Source organism: Panthera leo, chromosome A3 (genome assembly GCF_018350215.1).
Source record: "Panthera leo isolate Ple1 chromosome A3, P.leo_Ple1_pat1.1, whole genome shotgun sequence".
Classification (NCBI taxonomy): Eukaryota; Metazoa; Chordata; class Mammalia; order Carnivora; family Felidae; genus Panthera; species Panthera leo.
In genome coordinates this window covers 1,305,807-1,323,730 of record NC_056681.1, presented here as the reverse complement: position 1 = coordinate 1,323,730, position 17,924 = coordinate 1,305,807, and the positions used below count along the sequence as shown (strand labels likewise).

At 65.8% G+C, this 17,924-nt stretch overlaps 1 protein-coding gene across 1 annotated transcript; it reads left to right on the top strand.

Annotated features, from left to right (window-relative positions):
* The first annotated feature begins 1,493 nt into the window (after positions 1 to 1,493).
* On the top strand, positions 1,494 to 17,924 carry COL9A3 (collagen type IX alpha 3 chain). The gene is made up of 31 exons (XM_042930057.1): positions 1,494 to 1,567; positions 2,107 to 2,175; positions 3,281 to 3,316; positions 3,918 to 3,989; positions 4,577 to 4,630; positions 5,328 to 5,363; positions 5,673 to 5,696; positions 5,899 to 5,952; positions 6,305 to 6,358; positions 6,693 to 6,734; positions 7,877 to 7,933; positions 8,321 to 8,374; positions 9,009 to 9,062; positions 9,350 to 9,403; positions 9,628 to 9,681; positions 10,064 to 10,117; positions 10,739 to 10,792; positions 11,528 to 11,581; positions 11,667 to 11,720; positions 11,884 to 11,928; positions 12,029 to 12,082; positions 12,170 to 12,223; positions 12,689 to 12,742; positions 12,852 to 12,923; positions 13,869 to 13,904; positions 14,355 to 14,399; positions 15,491 to 15,523; positions 15,668 to 15,814; positions 15,949 to 16,003; positions 16,445 to 16,627; positions 17,570 to 17,924. The coding sequence occupies exons 1-31, from the start codon at positions 1,496 to 1,498 to the stop codon at positions 17,824 to 17,826; spliced, it is 2,037 nt and encodes a 678-aa protein (XP_042785991.1). The 5' UTR covers positions 1,494 to 1,495; the 3' UTR covers positions 17,827 to 17,924.

The window sequence follows — 17,924 nt, the reverse complement described above, 5'->3', positions numbered from 1 at the left end:
CTCGGCAATCAAAAAGAATGAAATCTTGCCATTTGCAACTACGTGGGTGGAACTGGAGGGTATTATGCTAAGCGAAATCAGAGAAAGACAAAAATCATACGACTTCACTCACATGAGGACTTTAAGAGAAAAAACAGATGAACATAAGGGAGGGAAACAAAAATAATATAGAAACAGGGATGGGGACAGAACAGAAGAGACTCACAAATATGGAGAACAAACTGAGGGTTACTGGGGGGGGGGGTGTGGGAGGGGGGATGGGCTAAATGGGTCAGAGGCACTAAGGAATCGACTCCTGAAATCATTGTTGCACTAGATGCTAACTAATTTGGATGTAAATTAAAAAATAAAAGAAAAGAAAATAAAAAGAAGGAAAGGGAACGGGAGGAGAAGGGAGGGGAGAGGAGGGAAAAGGAGGGAAGGGAAAAAGAAAAGAGAAAGAGAAGCCAAGCTCATACAGCACACCCTAAATCCTAAAGCAGCATTTCCTAGGGGATTCTAAACATTCAGACACCTGGGGGGGCAGGGGGGGGGGTGTGAGATCCTGCAAATTCAATGGGCCTGTAGGTGACTTGGAGTTTTGAGAGTCCCCTAGGGTGGCCATGGAGGCCCCTGGCCCCAGGTGCTGCCCCCTACCTTGCTGTTCCTGTGCCTTCCCAGGGGGAAGCAGAGTTTGCCTAAATCTGGCGAGCCCTGAGCTGCCCAAATCTTGTGAAAAACGGGAACAGCCAACACCAGCCTCAGGGTCCCGTCCACCACTCGTGCTCAGGCCCGGGCTCATGGTGGGGCTTCCTTCTCGGCCGAGGCCGCCACTTTGCCCTCTCTTGGGGTGCGGAGCGCTGGGTAAGAGTCTGCCCTTTGCCAGTGATGGGCAACATGGATGGGCCACTCAGGATTGCTAAAGTTTGGGGTGAGGCCCCTGGGCATGGGAGGTGCCCCCGGCCGAGCAGGCATGGCCCTAGACTTCTGCCCATGGCAGGACACGGCGCGGGAGCCAGAGGCGTGGCTTGGTCTGGCCCCGGGCACAGGGACGCTCGCCCTCGCTGGGGGTCTTGCTGGGCCTTGGGCAGCCTCGGTCGCACTCAGGATCCCGAGGAGGTCGCCCTGCGCTGGGGCTGGGGCTGGGGCTGCCCCTTCTCGGAAGGAGCCCTTCAATGCGGGACTGTTCCCTCTCTACGCCCTGCTCCGGGCTCAAGTGGTGAAAAGAACTTCTTTCTTTTTTGCTAAAAGGTATATGTGTGTAACTCATCGGTCTCGGGGATAATTTTAACTCCGAGGCTGGCCAAAAAATGCCACTGGGTCTCTTTTCTTCCCCCTGGCCGCTCGGCGGGAGGCGTGGGGCGGCGCGGAAGCCCCAGGTGGGCCCTGCTGAATGGGGGGCTTGTGCTCAGCCGGCGGGGCGGGAACTGGCGTCCAGCCCGCCGCCCGCCCCGCCCGCCGTCCGCCCCGAGCCCAGGCCGCCGGCGCTGCCGCTGCTCAGAGCGCGAGTGCAGCCATGGCCGGAGCCCCCACCCTGGCCCTGCTCCTGCTCGGGCAGCTCCTGGCCGCGACCGTGACCGAGGCGCAGGTGAGCGCGGGCCGGAGAGCGGCGGCCAGGGTGGGAGTCCGGGGGCTCCGAGACGGGGCGTCGAGCAGCACAGCCGGGGGACCGACCTGCCCCCTCCCCGGCCACCCTGGGCCAGTGAGCCCGGAACCCGGGACGCTTGGGGACCGCCTGCGCAGCCTCGAGGCCCATCGCCCACCTCGCCGTGGAGCACGGAGACTGGTCGCCCCACGGAGCCCTTGTGGATGGCGCGACCCTTCGTGGATGAGCCCAGGAGTCGCCCTGTCCTCGCCTGGCCTGGTCGGCTGCTGCTGCCACCAGACGGGCACAATGTCGCCTTTGTTCCCCGAGGCTCCCTGCGGTGCAGCCCCTCCTGGAGGATCCAGGCAGCAGACGCTGCCAGCCCCGGGCTTTGGGGGATCTCTGAGGCAGGCCTGGGGGGGGGGGCCCGGGGCCAGGCCCCCAGTGCCGTTCCCGACCCAGGAACAGGGGACGCTCTGTTGGGCTGACCCGCGGGAGAGGGTGGGAGGGGTCAACTGCATGATGACACTTCTCCGTTTCAGAAAGTGGGACCCCAAGGCCCCCCGGGCCCCCAAGGGCCACCTGGGAAACCGGGCAAGGACGGCATTGATGTGAGTTTGCGGGTGGGGAGGGCTCCGTGGGGTTCTAGTCTGGCTGCAGCCTCCCTGAGCCTCTAGACCTGATGGAGACAAAACTACTCCCATTCGTTGGGGCTGGGGCGAAGCGGGGTGTGGGGTGTGAAAAGGGACAAAGACGGTCCTTGTTCCTGTTCAGGGTTCAGCCCGCAGGGATCCCGTCCCCAGAGCAGGTGGGGGGTGCACGGTAGTCTTTGGCCTGGGAATGTGGGCACTGATGTGCGTGTCTCCGGGTCCCCAGGGGCCCTTGCTCCTGTGTCCTGAGGCCCTGGGGGTGGAGGTGCAGGGCTGTCCCCTGAGGGTCTTGGGCTGGAGCCAGCTTTGGGGGGCTCTGAAGCTGGCTCTGCCCCAGAGATGCTGTGTCCAGGGGTGCCCCAGGTCAAGTGTGGCCCAATCCAAGCAGCTGAAATCCCGCGGCCAGCCTCCCCCAGGACCGTCTTGGGTGAACCCCCCCCCCCCCCCGATCCAGCCACCTCCATGTAAAGCAGAGACCTGCCCCAGGACCTCCTCACCCGCGAGAGCCCCCCTTGACCAGTCCTCAGTCTCTCTCTGGGCCCCCAAGGCCCTAGATGGCCCTGAGTCTCATATCCACACCAACCCTGGTTGATCTCGACCCGCAGGGTGCTCGGCGACAGCCCCGCAGGGTGGGGGCAGGGCGGGTCATGGTGGCCACATTGGGCCCTGGACCCAGGGCCCCCATACCCCTCCCACTGGGGCTGGGCGCCCGGCCCCCCAGGAGCCCCAGGCTGACGGGAGTCGTGCCGTTCCTTCTGGGGAGGGTTCCACTTAAAAGCCTGGAAGCCTCACGCCAAGGGTCTCGGGCCTAGTGGTCACGGGGGTGGCGTTCCCCCTGGGCCTCTGCAAGTCTGAGGGGCTGTGGCCCACCTTCCGAGGCTTCTCAGGCTGGTGGAGGGGTGGGGGGTATGTCCCTGTGCCTGGCCCCAGAGAGGAGGGGGCCCCTTAGATGTGGATGAGGTCGCCTGTGGGAGGGGGGTCCCGTGTCGCCTCTTGGGTCTCTGCTCCCCTGGGCCGGGATCTTCAGGAGACCCTTGGTCACATGTGGGTGTCTTCCCCTCTACAGGGAGAAGTTGGGCCTCCGGGTCTGCCAGGGTCCCCGGTGAGTGTCCAGCTACGGCGAGGGGAGGGGTGGACCTAGAACCGAGGGGTCAGGACGTCCCCTTCCCACCACACTGGGCCCTGGGTTGCCCGCCAGGCAGGAGGCCTCAGAGGCGGGAAGGGGGCGGGAGGGGAGCGTGTGGGATTCAGCGTGTCCCTGGGTGGCGGCTGGCTTTGAGACGGTCTTTGGGCCGGTGCCAGCCAGGCCAGGTGGCTACAGCCGGCGAGGGGGCCCTGGGCTTTCACAGAGCTGTTCAGGCCCAGGAATTGAGGGTTCTAGGGCACACCGGGGGTCCCACAGAGGGACGCACAGGCCCTTAGCCCGGGCGGCTGACGAAGCATCCAGGTGAACTTCCTACAGAGGTGACTAAGCGGGGGGAGGCGGCTGGAGAGGGCGGCCAGCTGGGGCCGGTGAGGGTGGGCGCCGGGCCCAGCTGGGTGGGGGTCCGCAGGAAAGCCGGCAGCTGGGCCTCCGGTGGAGAAGAGCCAATCTCTAATTGCTGGGCGGCGCCGCAGCTGGAAAACACAAGCCTTATTGGTGAAGGCCAAGGCTCTGGGCTGGACCTGCCCTCACGCCTCTGCCCTCCCCCTCCTCCCTCCAGGGACCAAAAGGGGCCCCAGGGAAGCCAGGGAAACCAGGGGAGGCTGGGCTCCCAGGACTGCCCGGCGTGGACGTGAGTGTGCCCGCCCCTTCCTCCCCCTCCCCCCTTCCCCTCCCGAGAGCCCCCTCTCGTGAGCCCCCTCCCTTCTCCTCCCCTGAGCCGGGACCGGAGGGGTTGTATCCCAGGAGTCAAGTTTAATTGCAGCTCTCCCGCTGGGGCTGGGCCTGCGCTGGGCCTGCTCGGTCCCAAGAGTCTCCGGATGTCCCCCAGCGGGGGTCCCTTGGCCTGCATCCCAGACCCCTCAGCCCAGGCAGAGGACGCAGCCAGCTCCCGGCAGGGGTGAAAATGCTCCTAGCTCTCGTTTCTCTGGCTACCTGGGCCCCTCTGAGCCCCAGGCTGGCTGCGTTTGTCCTCGGGGCTCAAGGCCTTGGCCCCAGGACCGCGGGGGCCGCGGCAGGGCTCTGAGAAGGGACTTCTCCCACCTGCTGGGCTTATCAGCTCCTCACCTCCCCCAGAGGCCCTGGGAGAGGAAGGGGCCGCATGCAAGGTTCTTCCCAGTATCCGGACCCATTTTAGTTAGGAGAGTGCCCTCTGGGGGGAGGCGGACCGTCCTCCCAGCGTGACCCCTCGAGCCCCCCCTCCCCTGCCTCTCTCCCCAGGGTCTGACAGGACAGGACGGACCACCGGGCCCCAAGGGCGCACCTGGAGAACGGGTCAGTGCCTGCCCCGAGTTGGATGGGTTCCGCTTGGGAGTGAGGTCCCCACCCCACCCCCAGTGCTGAGCACTGTCCACAAGGCTGGTGGCCCTGAGGGCAGCTGGGACGTCCTACCGCGTGTGCGGTGAGGTGGAGGCCACAGAAGGGCAGGTGGGCTCAGGGGGACGACACACGGGCCCCTGCTTGCAGCCGTCCTAGCGTTCAGACCCGGCGGGGGCGACCGGCCTTACGCGCCAGGGCGGCTGTCTCCGGGTTTCTGTAGGGAGTCTCTTGTCGGGGGCCCCCCGGGCCAGGCCTGCGTCTTCGGGGTACAGGGGAGCGGCAGAAAGGGCAGGGGCCAAAGCTCTCGTGACCTTTGGGGGAGGGGGCTACCTGGAAGGCTTCTTGGAGAGATGGGCACAGGGCCCTTCTGTGTGGCTCGGGTCAGCCCTAGCGCCGGGCCTTCCTGGGGGCGTGTCCTGCCTGCTCTTGGCTGCTTCCTGCGTCGTTTCCAACAGTCTGGATGGATTTTCCTCAGCGGGATTATTGGCAAAGACCTGTCCGGGCCGCTGGGCCTCAGAGGTCCCCCCGGGGCCTCGATCTGCTGTAAAACGGAGAGCTCCCACTTCAGAGGGGGGGGCGGGTGGGACAGGTTGGCTCACAGAGTCCTGGGCGCCTGGGCTCAGCTCACTCCTGACCCTCTTTCCTTCTGCAGGGAAGTCTGGGCCCCCCGGGGCCCCCCGGGCTGGGGGTGAGTGTCATTTCCCCCTCTCAGTGGGACTTTGAGGAGAGAGAGGGTCTGACCGGGGCGGGGTGCCCTCGGGAGCCCTGAGAGGCAGCGTCCAGCCCTCTTGCCTGCTGTCCCTCCGGGGCCGAGCCAGCCTGGGCCGGGGTCCTGGGACACCATCTGGGCTGTGTCCTCTCTCCCCCAGGGAGGGCCCCCTGCCCCAGGAGTCTGGGAGTCCCCCCCCCGTACAGCCCGCCTGTCTCGGGGGTGGGGGATGGGGGTAGGGGAGTGGGCTGTCCCCAGCGCCTTCTGACCCCGTGCTTGTCACTGCAGGGCAAAGGCCTCCCCGGACCCCCGGTGAGTACTGACCACCCTCGCGGCCCCACCCAAGCACGCCCACCACACTCCGGGCCAGGCGGGCTGCCGGGTCCCAAACCGGGGCTGGGGCCAGCCGCCCCCCACCGGACTTCCTGTCCCTCCAGAGGGGGCAGACGAGCCCTGTGTGGGTCTGTGGGTGCAGACCCCTGTTTCTCACGTCCTTACCCCCCCCCCCCCCCAGGGAGAGGCAGGAGTGAGTGGCATCCCTGGTGGAGCTGGCCTCCGGGGCCCCCCGGTGAGTGGCTGGCCCTGACCCTCCCCCCTGCTCAGAGCAAGGGCCCTGCCCACCGGGACACCCCCAATTCAACCCCCAGGGCTTCCTCCCACCTCTGCTCCTTCTCTTCCCTTCCCTCCCTCCCTCTTCCCCTCACCTCTTCCACCCTCCTCCTCCCCCATTTCCTTTCTCATGGCCCTTGACGGAAACCCCAAGTGACATTCAGGGACAAGGACAGGCTAGGCCTTGAGATGCGCTGTGGGCACATGCACAGGCCAGGCTGGGGGAGGCGGGCAGGTGGCAACGTCCCCGTGAGGGCACAGGGAGGGAGACCGCTGGTCACCCTCACCGAATGTCATAACCCACCCCCCAGGGACCCTCTGGACTACCGGGCCTCCCTGGCCCCCCGGGACCTCCTGGACCCCCTGTAAGTACCAGGCAGGGGACCCCAGGGCTTCGCTGGGGTAGTTAGTGCCAGGCAGCGATGACGTGGCTCTCCTGTCCCCGGGGCCCCCAGCCGCACCCACGTGGACTCCCATCCCCTTTTCAGACACGGGCGGAGTCCGGGGCCAAAGTGGCAGCCGGGTCGGCTGACCTGGGGACAGGCAGGGCTCAGGCCCAGTGGCTCAGGACAGGTGGTTTCTGTCCTTGTTAATGCCCAGCACTGGCCACATGAGGGATGAAGGGACTGAGTCCGGAGTGGTGGGTGACAGGGAGGGCGGGGGACGGCAGCATCCAAGTCAGCTGTCTTTGTGTCCCAGGGTCACCCAGGGGTCCTCCCTGAAGGCGCCACTGACCTGCAGGTAGGCACTTACAGCCATTTGTGAAGGTTGCCCGTCTTGGGGGGAGGGGGCACGAGCCCAGCCCACCGCCTCGGGGACCCCATGGCTCGTTCCCTACCCCCCGGGTCCGCGTGGGTGGTACCAGCTCTGGGCGCGGCCTCGCCACGCCAACTCTGCCCACTGGCTATGAGCTGCTCCCTCTCGCGCTCCTGCCCCCGGGTCCCCTCACCCCCACCCCCACCCCCACCCCCACCCCCACCCCCTGCTCACAGGAGCGTGAATGTGAATCGAAGTGAAACAGAATCCAATTGTAGCCTGGCGCAGCCGGGCGCTGACCGCTCAGCCACACTCGGCGGGTGTCGGCTACAACGGGTGGCACAGAGGGTTTCCCCAGCAGAGAAGGCTCTGGACTAGCGTCTGGGACTCACTCTTACCTGTGAGCTTTGTCGCTCCCGTGAAAATGAAGACCGCGTCTGGGGCGACCCCAGGTCCTTCTCCGCTGTGTGCGCGCGGAGGGGTCGGCGTCCGGTGCTCCTGAAGGATGTGACCTGCCCGCTGCCGGCGCCCGTGGCTCCACCCCTGCGTCCGGAGTGTTTGACCAGGGCATGTCGCAGAGGGAGGGTTTAGGGACCTTCCAGAACCTTCCAGAACCTTCCAGAATCGGGAGGATGGCTGGGCCCCTGGCGATGGGCCAGGCAGGGGCAGAGATGAGCTGCGGAATGATCTAGGAAACCCAGCGCCATCCCTTGGCGTTACGGTGCCCTGGGCACGGAGTGCCCCATCCGTGTCTGCAGGACACCTGTCCGTTCCTAGAGAGCATTTGTGCACTGACAGGAGCCCCGGCCCGAGGTTTGCTGCGGGAACACGGGATGAGGGCCCCTTTGTGAAGCCGCTGCGCTGAGTACGGAGAAAGGGGAGCTTGGCTCCCAGCGCGAGCCCGCGAGGGGCCAGGCAGCCGCCATCCTGCTCCGGGCAGTGCCTTTCTGCACCCCCCCACCCCACCCCACCCCGGGCGGCCACACTGAGCGAGGGCCCGTCCGGGCTCCCCGGGAGGCCCTGGTGTGGCCTGAGGTCCCTTCACTCGTCTGGAATGGCCCGTCTCAGGGCCCCTGGGTGTTGACCTGAGAGGCAGGTCCCGCTCTGACCACTCTGCTTTCCAACAGTGCCCGGCCATCTGCCCCCCAGGCCCTCCCGGGCCCCCAGGAATGCCAGGGTTCAAGGTGAGCGGCGGCCACAGGGTGACTCAGACCCGAGCCTCAAGGTCCGGAGGGGACTCGGGGGGAGGCGGGCTTCCAGAAAGCCCGCCCTGGTTGTTCCAGGAAGAAGGGAGAGCTGGCCTCCGACCCAGCCTGGGGGCCTTGCTCTGTCCCCACCCCCCTGTTCAGCACTGTTAACGGGCTGGGCACCGGTGTGGCCCCCGGGACCGGGCGGCATGGCGACAGCTGCAGCCAGGGAAGCTGGCGTCAGGCCACCACCTCCCTTCCCTGGCCCGGCCTTGCCCCCTCTTGACCGGACCTCAGTTTCCCCACCTGATCTGGCGGCCACGCGGGCCTCTGTTCAGGGCTGCTGGGGGTGGGCTGTGACTCCTCGCCCCCACTGGCTTTCAGGGGCCCACCGGCTACAAAGGGGAGCAAGGAGAGGTCGGCAAGGATGGCGAGAAGGTGAATATGGGCCGTTGGCCCGGGCGGGGGTGGGAGGGAGGGAGGGGCACCTGGTGGGGGGTGGGGGCCAGGGCCCCGCTGGCGGTGGGTCAGGGAGGGGGTGCCGGCCGCCTCTGGGGCGTGCTATGCACGCCTCCTCTGTGGGGCCCGGCCAGTCGGAGCCAAGTGCTTTGGGGCAGGGTCCCTGGACGAACCCCCCACCTGCCTGGTCTCACGTGGAAGTTCCCTGAGCTCAGGCGGCCCCGCTGGTGGCCGGACAGGTCTCCTGGAGGCCCCTGCCACCCCCCCACCCCCCGTGGCCCCTGGCCGCGGAAGATTTTGGTTTGCCCTTACCCACAGGCACCAGGTGAGGCTGGGTACATGTCCGGCACGGTGAGGTCGCCGCTCGGGCAGTAGACGTGCCCACGCCAGCCAGGCAGAGGCGTCTGGGAAAGGCTGGGGGCCTTGCAGGAGCAGAAGCCACAGGGACCTTGCCCTCCAGAGGAAGGCCAGAAGCCCCCAACCTCAGAGGCTCAGCTGTGAACAGGGCCACGGCCCCCGCTGCACGGGCTCATCTGGGGGGACCAGTGGGCTTGGACAGGTGCTGGGAGGGCTCAGGCCTGACCCAGCTCACGGCACCTCATCTCCATTGCAGGGTGATCCTGGGCCCCCCGGGCCGGCTGGCATCCCAGGCACTGTAGGGCTGCAGGTGAGCGGGGGAAGGGGCCAGACGTGGGTGGGGATGTGGGGCCAGAGCCCCTCGACTGCTTAGGACTGCAGGGGACGGTCCACCGACACTCGTAAGAGGGACCGGGCCAGGGTCCTGCCTCTGCCAGGCTGCAGGTCCTAGGAATTGTGGTCCTGCCCCCTCCAGGGCCTGGCCCGAGGTCAGGTGCTTCTAGGGAAGCCCCTAGGGCCCTCCGTGGCTCCCGGGGGGCGTGCGGTCCTGGGGGTGCTCCTGGCCCAGGCCCTGCCTTTCCAGCTTTCCTCTTACAGGGGCCTCGGGGACTTCGAGGTCTGCCGGGGCCGGCCGGGCCCCCCGGGGATCGGGTAAGTCAGCCCCGCATCAGGTGGAGAGGGGCCCTAGGCGAGCGGAGTGGAGGCCTTGGAAAAGGGGGTGGGGGACGGTTTGGGACCCCTGGGCAGCTGACTGGGGAGGGGGTGTCTGTTGGGGGTGCTGGAGGCAGGGTCTCTCTGGCTGGAGCCACGTCCTCCAAGGGATGCTGGCCAGGCTCCAGATGAGAGGCCCCAGATGGCCCCCCGCCTCCTTACAGGGTCCCATCGGATTCCGAGGGCCGCTGGGGATCCCAGGAGCCCCTGGGAAAGTGGTATGTGTGTGTCTGGGGGTGGAGGGTGGCCCCCCGCAGGCCTGGGCTCTCTGTACCCTTCCTCTTCCTCACTCAGACGCCTCCCTCAGTCCCCTGGGCTGCGCCAGGCTGGCCCTTCCGGGAGCAGAGTCCTTTTGTGGGCACGCACCCCTGGGCACACCTGGGCAGGTGCCAGTGGGCACACCTGGGGGCAGGAGTGGGTACACCTGGGGGGGTTGAGTTCACCGCGAGGGCCTGTTCTCGCTGGGACTTTGGTGTTCTTCCCTCTGGACGTGTGTGAGGTGTGGTCAACGTCCCTCTGGCCCCTGTGACCCTCCATCCAGCCCTCCCACCTTCTGCAGTTAACTTTTTGTTTCCATACCTCCACCCCCCGTCATTTTAGGGTGACAGAGGCGAGAGGGGCCCAGACGGGTTCCGTGGCCCCAAGGGTGACCTTGTAAGTAAAGTGACCTTGATTCTCTGGGTCCTTCCTCCAGACACGCCGACCCCTGGGGAGGGAGGGTGGGGTGGCCCCTGGCCAGCAGCTGGGTCACCGGCAGTTCTGGTGGCTCTGACGAGCTCGTGCCGGGAGCAGCGGGGCGGAGGCTGTAGGACCAGACTCCTGGGGGCACATTCCGGCCGCTACACTCATCCCGCCAGAGGCCCTGGGCCCTGCGCCGTTGCCCAACTGTGAAATGGAATAACAGAGAAAATGACTCTCAGGTTGAGCGAGCAACCGTGAGTAAAGCTGAGAGATGATCGAGCAATGAGGGGACAGCCCCAAGCTGGCGTCTGCCTGAGGACGCCTTCAACCTCGTCGTCCCCCCGACTGAGTCCCGTGGCCAGAGGCCCGGGAGGCGGCCGCGTGATGCTGAGACAGGTCCCGAGTCCACAAGCCCTTCCGCCCGTGGTTGGGCATCCCCCAGCCCTGAGCACAGCCCCTGGTGCCCGGGAGTCATGGGCACGGGGCGTGTGCAGGGCTCCTGGCCTGAGCCTGCCTGGGGACCAGGGACACAGTCTGGGGGGGAGCATTCCTCTTCCTCAAGGTCCCAAATGCAGTGGCTTATGTGTCTTTTAGGGCAGACCTGGTCCCAAAGGAGCCCCTGGAGTGGCCGGGCCGGGCGGAGAGCCGGTGAGTGCCCGCGGCTGCCGCGGTGTCAGACAACGGCCGGTGTCCCTGGTGTCCCTGCACAGAGCAGGCCCCTGCTGCCCCTGCTGGCCTCCCATCTTCTGCAAGTGTCTCCCCCCCCCGGGAGAACCCTTCTTCAGCCGCCTGGGGCTGTCCGCGGCCGGCGTGTGGCCCTCACTTGGCCGAACGCTGCTGTCGCCGTCCGGAGCCTCCTACCAGTGGCTGAGCAGGGCACGGGGCCACGTGTTCCGGGCAGCCCCGACCGTGCGGAGGAGGCAGAGCGTCTGCCGCAGGGGACAGAAGGGTGGGCTGGGTAGACCGGTGGGCACAGGTGTGGGGCATTCTGAGGGTCCTGGGGCACCCGCACCGCCCGGTCCCCTGCTCAGCCCCTCCCAGCCCCAACCCACGCAGACGAGGACAGGCCCCTGGGGACCTCCTCTGAAAGCTTGCCCTCCTGCTGGTTTCCCAACACTGGGCCGTGCTCTCTGTTCCCACATCAGTCCAGAGCGTGGGATCGGGAAGGCCCACATCCCAGCCCCCAAGCCTCTGTCTTCTCATCTGCAAAACGGGCCGCAACAGAACTTGGCTGTGGGCGTGGTGAAAACCCCGGGCAGACGCGGAGGGCGGCGTCTTCCGCCCCCCCCTCCCTGCAGGGACTGACACACCGGCCTGGGGAGGGAGGGTGGGGTGACGGGACACGCGCCGCGCCCCAGGCCTCATATCACCCCCCATCCCCAGGGTATGCCGGGCAAGGATGGGCGGGACGGCGTGCCCGGACTCGATGGCGAGAAGGTTGGTATCTGGCCTACAGGGGAGAAGGGGTCTGCGGGGGTTGGGCCTCCCGGGCCTCAGCACCCTGTCCCCTGACCTCCCGCAGGGAGAGGCCGGTCGCAACGGTGCCCCAGGAGAGAAGGGTCCCAACGGGCTGCCGGTGAGCGTGTGGGCTTCCCTCGGTGGTGCCGGGGCTACGCCGGTGGGGGCTCGGGGACGGGGGTCTTCTCCTGCACGTCCCCGAGTGGGAGTTTGTGCAGGGGGAGCCCCGCTTTGGGGGTGCTCTGCCACGGGCTCACAGCCCGGACCTCTGACGTGCGCAGGGCCTCCCCGGACGAGCAGGGTCCAAGGGCGAGAAGGGAGAACTGGTACGTGGCTTCTCCGTCTTGCTGGGGGTGGGGGTGGGGGTGGTGTCCGGGCCCCGGAGGGAGGGACGAGCGCACACTCGGGGGGCTCTCTCTCGTGCAGGGCCGAGCCGGGGAGCTGGGTGAGGCCGGACCCTCGGGAGAGCCTGGCATCCCGGTAAGTGTCCCCCCCTCCCCCTCCCCCCCCCGCCCTAAGTCCACGGACCCTGCTGACCCCTGTCCCCCTCCCCCTGACCTCGTGCAGGGAGACGTTGGCGTGCCTGGGGAGCGCGGTGAGGCTGGCCACAGGGGCTCGGCGGTGAGTGAGGCGGGTGTAGCCTGGCAAGGGGGAGGGGGGGGGAAGGGCAGGGAGGCACCTCCATGTCGCCGTGCGGGCTGGGGAGGCATCTGGGACACGTCGGTGAGCTGAGCCCGCGAAAGCCGAAAGACACCGAGGGCCAGGCCCAGCCGTCCCATCCTTGCCGAGGGAGGAAGTCACAGCGCCCGTCGCAGGCTCCGTGAGGTGCAGTGGGGGCTTCCCACCCCTCACGTCCGAGTAGGTGTATAGATGGGATCGTGGGGACACCGGCCACAGGGCCCCAGGCAGCCGTGGGTGTGGGTGCCTGGCTCCCAGGGCTGACGGGCACGTGGGGTCTGAGGGCATGCCTCACCCCAACCCCCAGCCGCCCCCCATCTCTGTCCCCGGCGAGTGGCCAGCTCCCGTGTCTGCCCGGCGTCCCTGGGGGCAGGCGAGCTGGACCCACACCTTCCTTTTGTCTTTTAGGGGGCTCTGGGCCCGCAAGGCCCTCCTGGAGCCCCTGGCGTCCGAGGCTTCCAGGTGGGTGAGACCTGGGGCGGGGTTTACGCCCAGAGGGGCCAGCTGAGCAGGGGAGGGGTCCCCGCTGGGCTCCTTTGTGGGTGCTGACGAGCTGGGTCCTTGTCTGCAGGGCCGGAAGGGCGACACAGGAGACCCCGGCCTGCCGGGCCCCCAGGGCCTCCGAGGTGTCACGGGTGACCGGGTAAGTGGCTGTCCCAGCAGGGGGTGCCCTACCCCGCCCCGCCCTTGCTCACAGTCCCTGGGACCCACGGGGGAGGACCACATGCTGCCGGTGGCCCGGCCGGTGCTCCTGGCTCCGTGGGGGCCCGTCGGGTTTCAGCTGAGGGTCGGACAAAGGGTTACGTTGCTTTAAGACAAGCGTGAAAACCACAACTGCTGTTAACCGTCACTGCTTCTAACTTTCCTAGCGGTCTTGTGACGGTGGGTTCTGTGTGGGTCCCTGTGGTCCCGGGACGGTCGGGCCAGAGCGCCCAGGCGCCCGGCGGGGCAGGACCAGGCCCCACTTGGACGCGCGCCCCAGGCCCCGCCGAGGCCGCGCTTGCCTCTGCCATCACCCCTGCAGACGGGAAGGCCCAGGAGCTGCCGTCCAGACCTCGCTTCATTCCGGGGAGGCGGGCAGGGCGGGGGCCACAGAAACCACTGGCCGAGAAAGCGGCCCTTCGTTAGCCTCCAGGGAGGCGGGAAACCCCGGGGGCCAGGGCCTCTGCGGGGAGGGGGGGGGCCGGGGGGCTGTGCTCACAGAGGGTCCTCGCCTTCCCCCCCACCTTGCCCACCCCGGCCTCCTCCATCCCCTCCCAGGGCAGCTCTGGCTCCTGCTTCTGTTCGAGCAGACGGACAATTGTTATTTTAATGTTCTCTGTTCTCGGGGCGACCCCAGCCTGCACCTCCCCAGACACGTCCGGTCCCACTCGGGACGCCACCCGAGGGTTACGGGTGCCAGCTGCCCGCACGGTCGCTGGTGGTACAAGCAACACCCAACCCAAGGAGGCCCATTAAACACCCACGGCACCCCGCGTGCTGCGATGCTCTGGCGTCCCTGAGACACTTGGGGGACGCGCCCGGGCCCCTGGGCTCCACCCCCCGGGGGCCCTGGGCTTCCTCTGAGGCCGAGCCTTCTCTCTGCCAGGGCCCCGGAGGAGCCGCAGGCCCGAAGGGAGACCAGGTGAGCGGGTGCCCGCTGGTCCCGTCGGTGCAGGCTGGAGCTCCTCTCTCCCTCCCGCTGTCTTCATGACCGGCTTCTCCTTGCTCCCTCTGAGTGGAGGTGACCGCTCTGGACACCCAGCCCAACTCCCCGGCTCGGCTCCCGGGGCCCCCGGGGGAGGGGGTGTTCCTGCGGACCTTCTGGGAATGTGAGCTCGTCAAGGGCGGCATCTGGGCTCCAGGCCTGTTTGTAGGTCAAAAATTTGTCCCCTCTGGAAAGGCTAGGGAGCTGGGCCCGTGACCTCCAGGTGGCCCCAGGTCCTTTTTATATTGGTTGAGGATTCTGCTTGGCAAGAAAGCCTCGTGTCAGGTCAATAAGGGACGTCAGCCTGCGTCCCCCTGGCCCGGGGTCTCGCGAACCAGCTCCCGAGGCTTGAGAACGTGGTTTAACGTCGGGGCGTGTCGTTCCCAGGGCATTGCAGGTTCTGACGGCCTTCCTGGGGACAAAGGAGAGCTGGTGAGTGTGACCTAGTCGGCCTCACTTGTGTTAACAGCTGAGTGTGAACGAGCCGCGTCCGGGGGAGGCCAGTCTCTGCTGGTCCCGGGAGTGGGGGAAGCCGCGTGGAGGCCAGGGGCTGGGCCCATGTGTCCCTGTGGGTCCTGTGGGCTCCTGTCCACGTGATGCTGCCTGCAGTCACGTCACCGGTGACTTTCGGCGGGAACTGGGGCACGGTTCAGATAAAACTCCAGAAAACTCTGCCTCCACAGAGCTAAAAATCAAGTTATGGTTAGAGTAAAATCCTTGACTGAGCTCATGGACAGGTGGACCTTTTCCTGGAGGCTGGGGCACGACGGTCGTGGGGTTTCGGGGGGAGGGTCTTTGCCCCGTGGCCAGGGTTTCAGTTCGGTGACTAAGGCTGTCGAGGTGTCCGGGGGAGATGGCAACGACCCGGCCCCGGGGACCCTCGTCTCTGGCACAGCCCACAGCCCTGTGACCGTAGCCAGGACGTGGTCAGGGCTCTGTGTGTGTGTGTATGTGTGTGTGCGTGCGCGCTCGAGGTTTATTTTGGGGGATTCCCGGATGACCTTGACCCAGCAGGACCCTGGAAACCCGTCCCTGATAATCTGATGGGGGTGGCAGTTCCTGCCGGCTGCGGAGCCCAGAGGCGTCTGCTCTCGCCGACGGCGGCATGGCAGAATGGGTCCTGGGCCATCTGCTGTCTGGTTGGGACCACGTGCCTGTTCACAGGCAGCCAGGAAGCTTCCTGAGGAGGACACAGCTGGGGAAAGGGAACCTTAGGGACAGACTGTCAGCTTAGCGTCATTTATTATAATGATAATAACGGCCAGGAGCAAAGTCAACACATGTGAGAAAAAGTACAAAGCAGCTACTGAAAACACCCTTTAGGAAAACTAAGTCACAAAAACATCAGTGGTCATAACACAACCCCAGCGAGATAAAAACATACTTACAAGATATCCTGAAGCGGTCAAGTTGTAGTTTCCCGGCTGTTCGAGGCCATCCCTGACCAGTAACACGCTGGCCTGGTTCTCTGGAAGCAACTGCCCGCCTGCCTAGCAACACACGCAACGGCTCCTCTCTCGCAGGGTCCCGGTGGTCCCGTCGGTCCCAAAGGAGAGGTAAGTGGCTGGCAGCCGTCCCGACAGCAAAGCCCAGAGGAGACACAGGCCTGCAGGTCGCGAAGCTGGCTCTGCCCGGAAGCGGGGCAAGAGGGAGGAGCGTGCGTGGCGGGGCTTCTGGGCACTGGTCCCGTTCTCCCCTAGTCCGGCAGTCGAGGGGAGCTGGGCCCGAAGGGCATCCCGGGCCCCAACGGCACCAGCGGCGTGGATGGTGTCCCAGGCCCGCCCGGCCCCGTGGGTTTCCAGGGCGTCCAAGGCGTGCCTGGCATCACTGGGAAGCCCGGAGTCCCGGTACGTGCTTCTTTCCCTGTGTTGAGGTCGGCGTCCGGGGGCGGGCGTCACCTTCCCGAGAGTGATGGCGGGGTGCCCCTGGAGGTGCCGGCCTGCCCCCCTGTCCGCTGACCAGCTTACGGGGTGCGTTTCAGGGGCGAGAGGCCAGCGAGCAGCACATCCGGGAGCTGTGTGGGGCGATGCTCAGCGGTGAGTGCCCTCCCACCCCCTTCCCTGCCCAGCTGCCTGGGGTCCTTGGGGGTCCGCTCTGTCCATCTGCACCAGGTGGGGGCTCCCTCCCCCGGGATTTAATACCGGGCCAGGCGCTCTAAACGTCTGCTCAAAGAATCAGTCACGAGGGACGGGGACTGGGCCCTTTCAGCCCTTCCGAACTAAGTGGCATCTTTCGGCCACTTTGATTCACAGGGCTTTTAAGGAGCTCGCGCAAAGGGAGCGCCTCCTTCTGGGCCTTGACTCACTGCTCGGTACTCTGGCAGCACTAGAGTTTCGTGCCCTGACACCAAGCTCGGGCCACTTTCAATCTGTGAAACTTCCTTCTGGAAGGCGGGCAGCCCTGACGTGTTAGCCGCGGCATAGAACACTTCCGCTAATCCGCTTTGAATAAACGCGTGCCCCTTTGTTTTTCAAAAGAACAAATTGCCCAGTTAGCAGCTCACCTGAGGAAGCCTTTAGCGCCGGGATCCGCGGGCCGGCCTGGTCCAGCCGGACCCCCAGGTCCCCCGGGGCCCCCCGGCTCCATCGGCCACCCCGGTGCGCGAGGGCCCCCTGGATATCGTGGTCCCACCGGAGAGCTGGGAGACCCTGGGCCCAGAGGTGAGTGGCCCCCGCACTCCTTCTCTCTCCCACGAGCACTGCCACGTTTTTGTAATGTGATGTTTTTCTCAAATACCGTCAGAACATCTGGGGGGAAGGACAGACAAACGTGAGAAGCACACAGAAGCCCCTTTATACACCATAGGATGTGCCTTCGTAAAAACCGACACACGTGAACGTTTCTGTGGCAAAAGGCAAAAGCTGTACGGAGCTCCCTTTTAAAGGTCGACGATGCACTAGATGTAATTTAGGAACCAGCTCAAGTCACAGACGCGCCCCCCACGGGCCCCGGGGCCGGCCTGTGCTGGCGGCGGGGTGCTCGGTGCCCGTGATCGGAGCCTCCCGTGTGTGAGTGGGCGGGCACTAACCTTTTCCAAAACGGCCTCGAACACTCACCCCATTTCCAACCTCTAAGCTGCGCCACCGTGGCCGGCTGGCCCCGCCAGCGAGCCTCACGGCCCAAACGAGGGAGATCACGCTCACGATTCCAGTCCCTTCCAACTTACCGATCCAATAATTTTGTTTCTGAAAAGTAGCCTAAGAAAAATACTTCCAAGGGAAACTTAAATCTGTAAATCCCTTTCTTCATCTGTGAAGCGTAAAGTATTCCAAAGTTAGCAGCGCCATTTCCCATATCCTCACGCCCGAACCACCTGAGCCCCGGAGACGGACGCACACACCTCCTCCCCCCTCCCAGACGCCGTGCCGTCCATCCGCACCGATGGAACCCCCGAGGTTCCCTGCGGGCGGCCCGGAGTCCTGCCCCGCCCCGTGCCGGTGCCCTTGGTCCCCAAACCGAGATGCATTCAAGCGTCAACCACCTTGACTGGTTGTGATGCTTGGGCTGTTTTCCTGAGCGTGTCGCTTTGGGGAAAAGCCTGCAAAGTGGGCGTCAGAAGGTGGGTCACGCACCTGGGGCTCACGTCCGCTGCTTTCCCACAGGGACCCAGGGAGACCGAGGAGACAAAGGCTCGGCGGGCGCGGGTCTGGACGGGCCTGACGGAGACCAGGGACTCCAAGGTACGTGTGCCGGCCGCTGTCGGCTTTGCTTCCAACTCTGCGCGGGGCGTGCTTGGGCGACGAACGGCCTTCTAAAGGAACGAGTTCTCTCTTGGCAAACTCTCTTAGAAGGTCAGGAACTGTCTGAATCACTTTGTGGAACCGCTTACTCGAGAACCCATTCAGGAGAATCTATTTAGTGCAGGCCACCCACCATCTATTTCAGCTAAATTCTAACACAATCCCTTCACTGGCCCGTATGTATCCTGGACGTTTGAATTGACATCAATATACATGT

Bases quoted from the DNA above. Each gene is read 5' to 3' on its own strand.
- COL9A3 (XM_042930057.1), top strand. From the start codon at position 1,496: ATGGCCGGAGCCCCCACCCTGGCCCTGCTCCTGCTCGGGCAGCTCCTG. The intron at 13,905-14,354 runs GTGAGCGGGTGC...TGTCGTTCCCAG, and splicing joins CAGGCCCGAAGGGAGACCAG to GGCATTGCAGGTTCTGACGG. The intron at 15,524-15,667 runs GTAAGTGGCTGG...GTTCTCCCCTAG, and splicing joins CCGTCGGTCCCAAAGGAGAG to TCCGGCAGTCGAGGGGAGCT.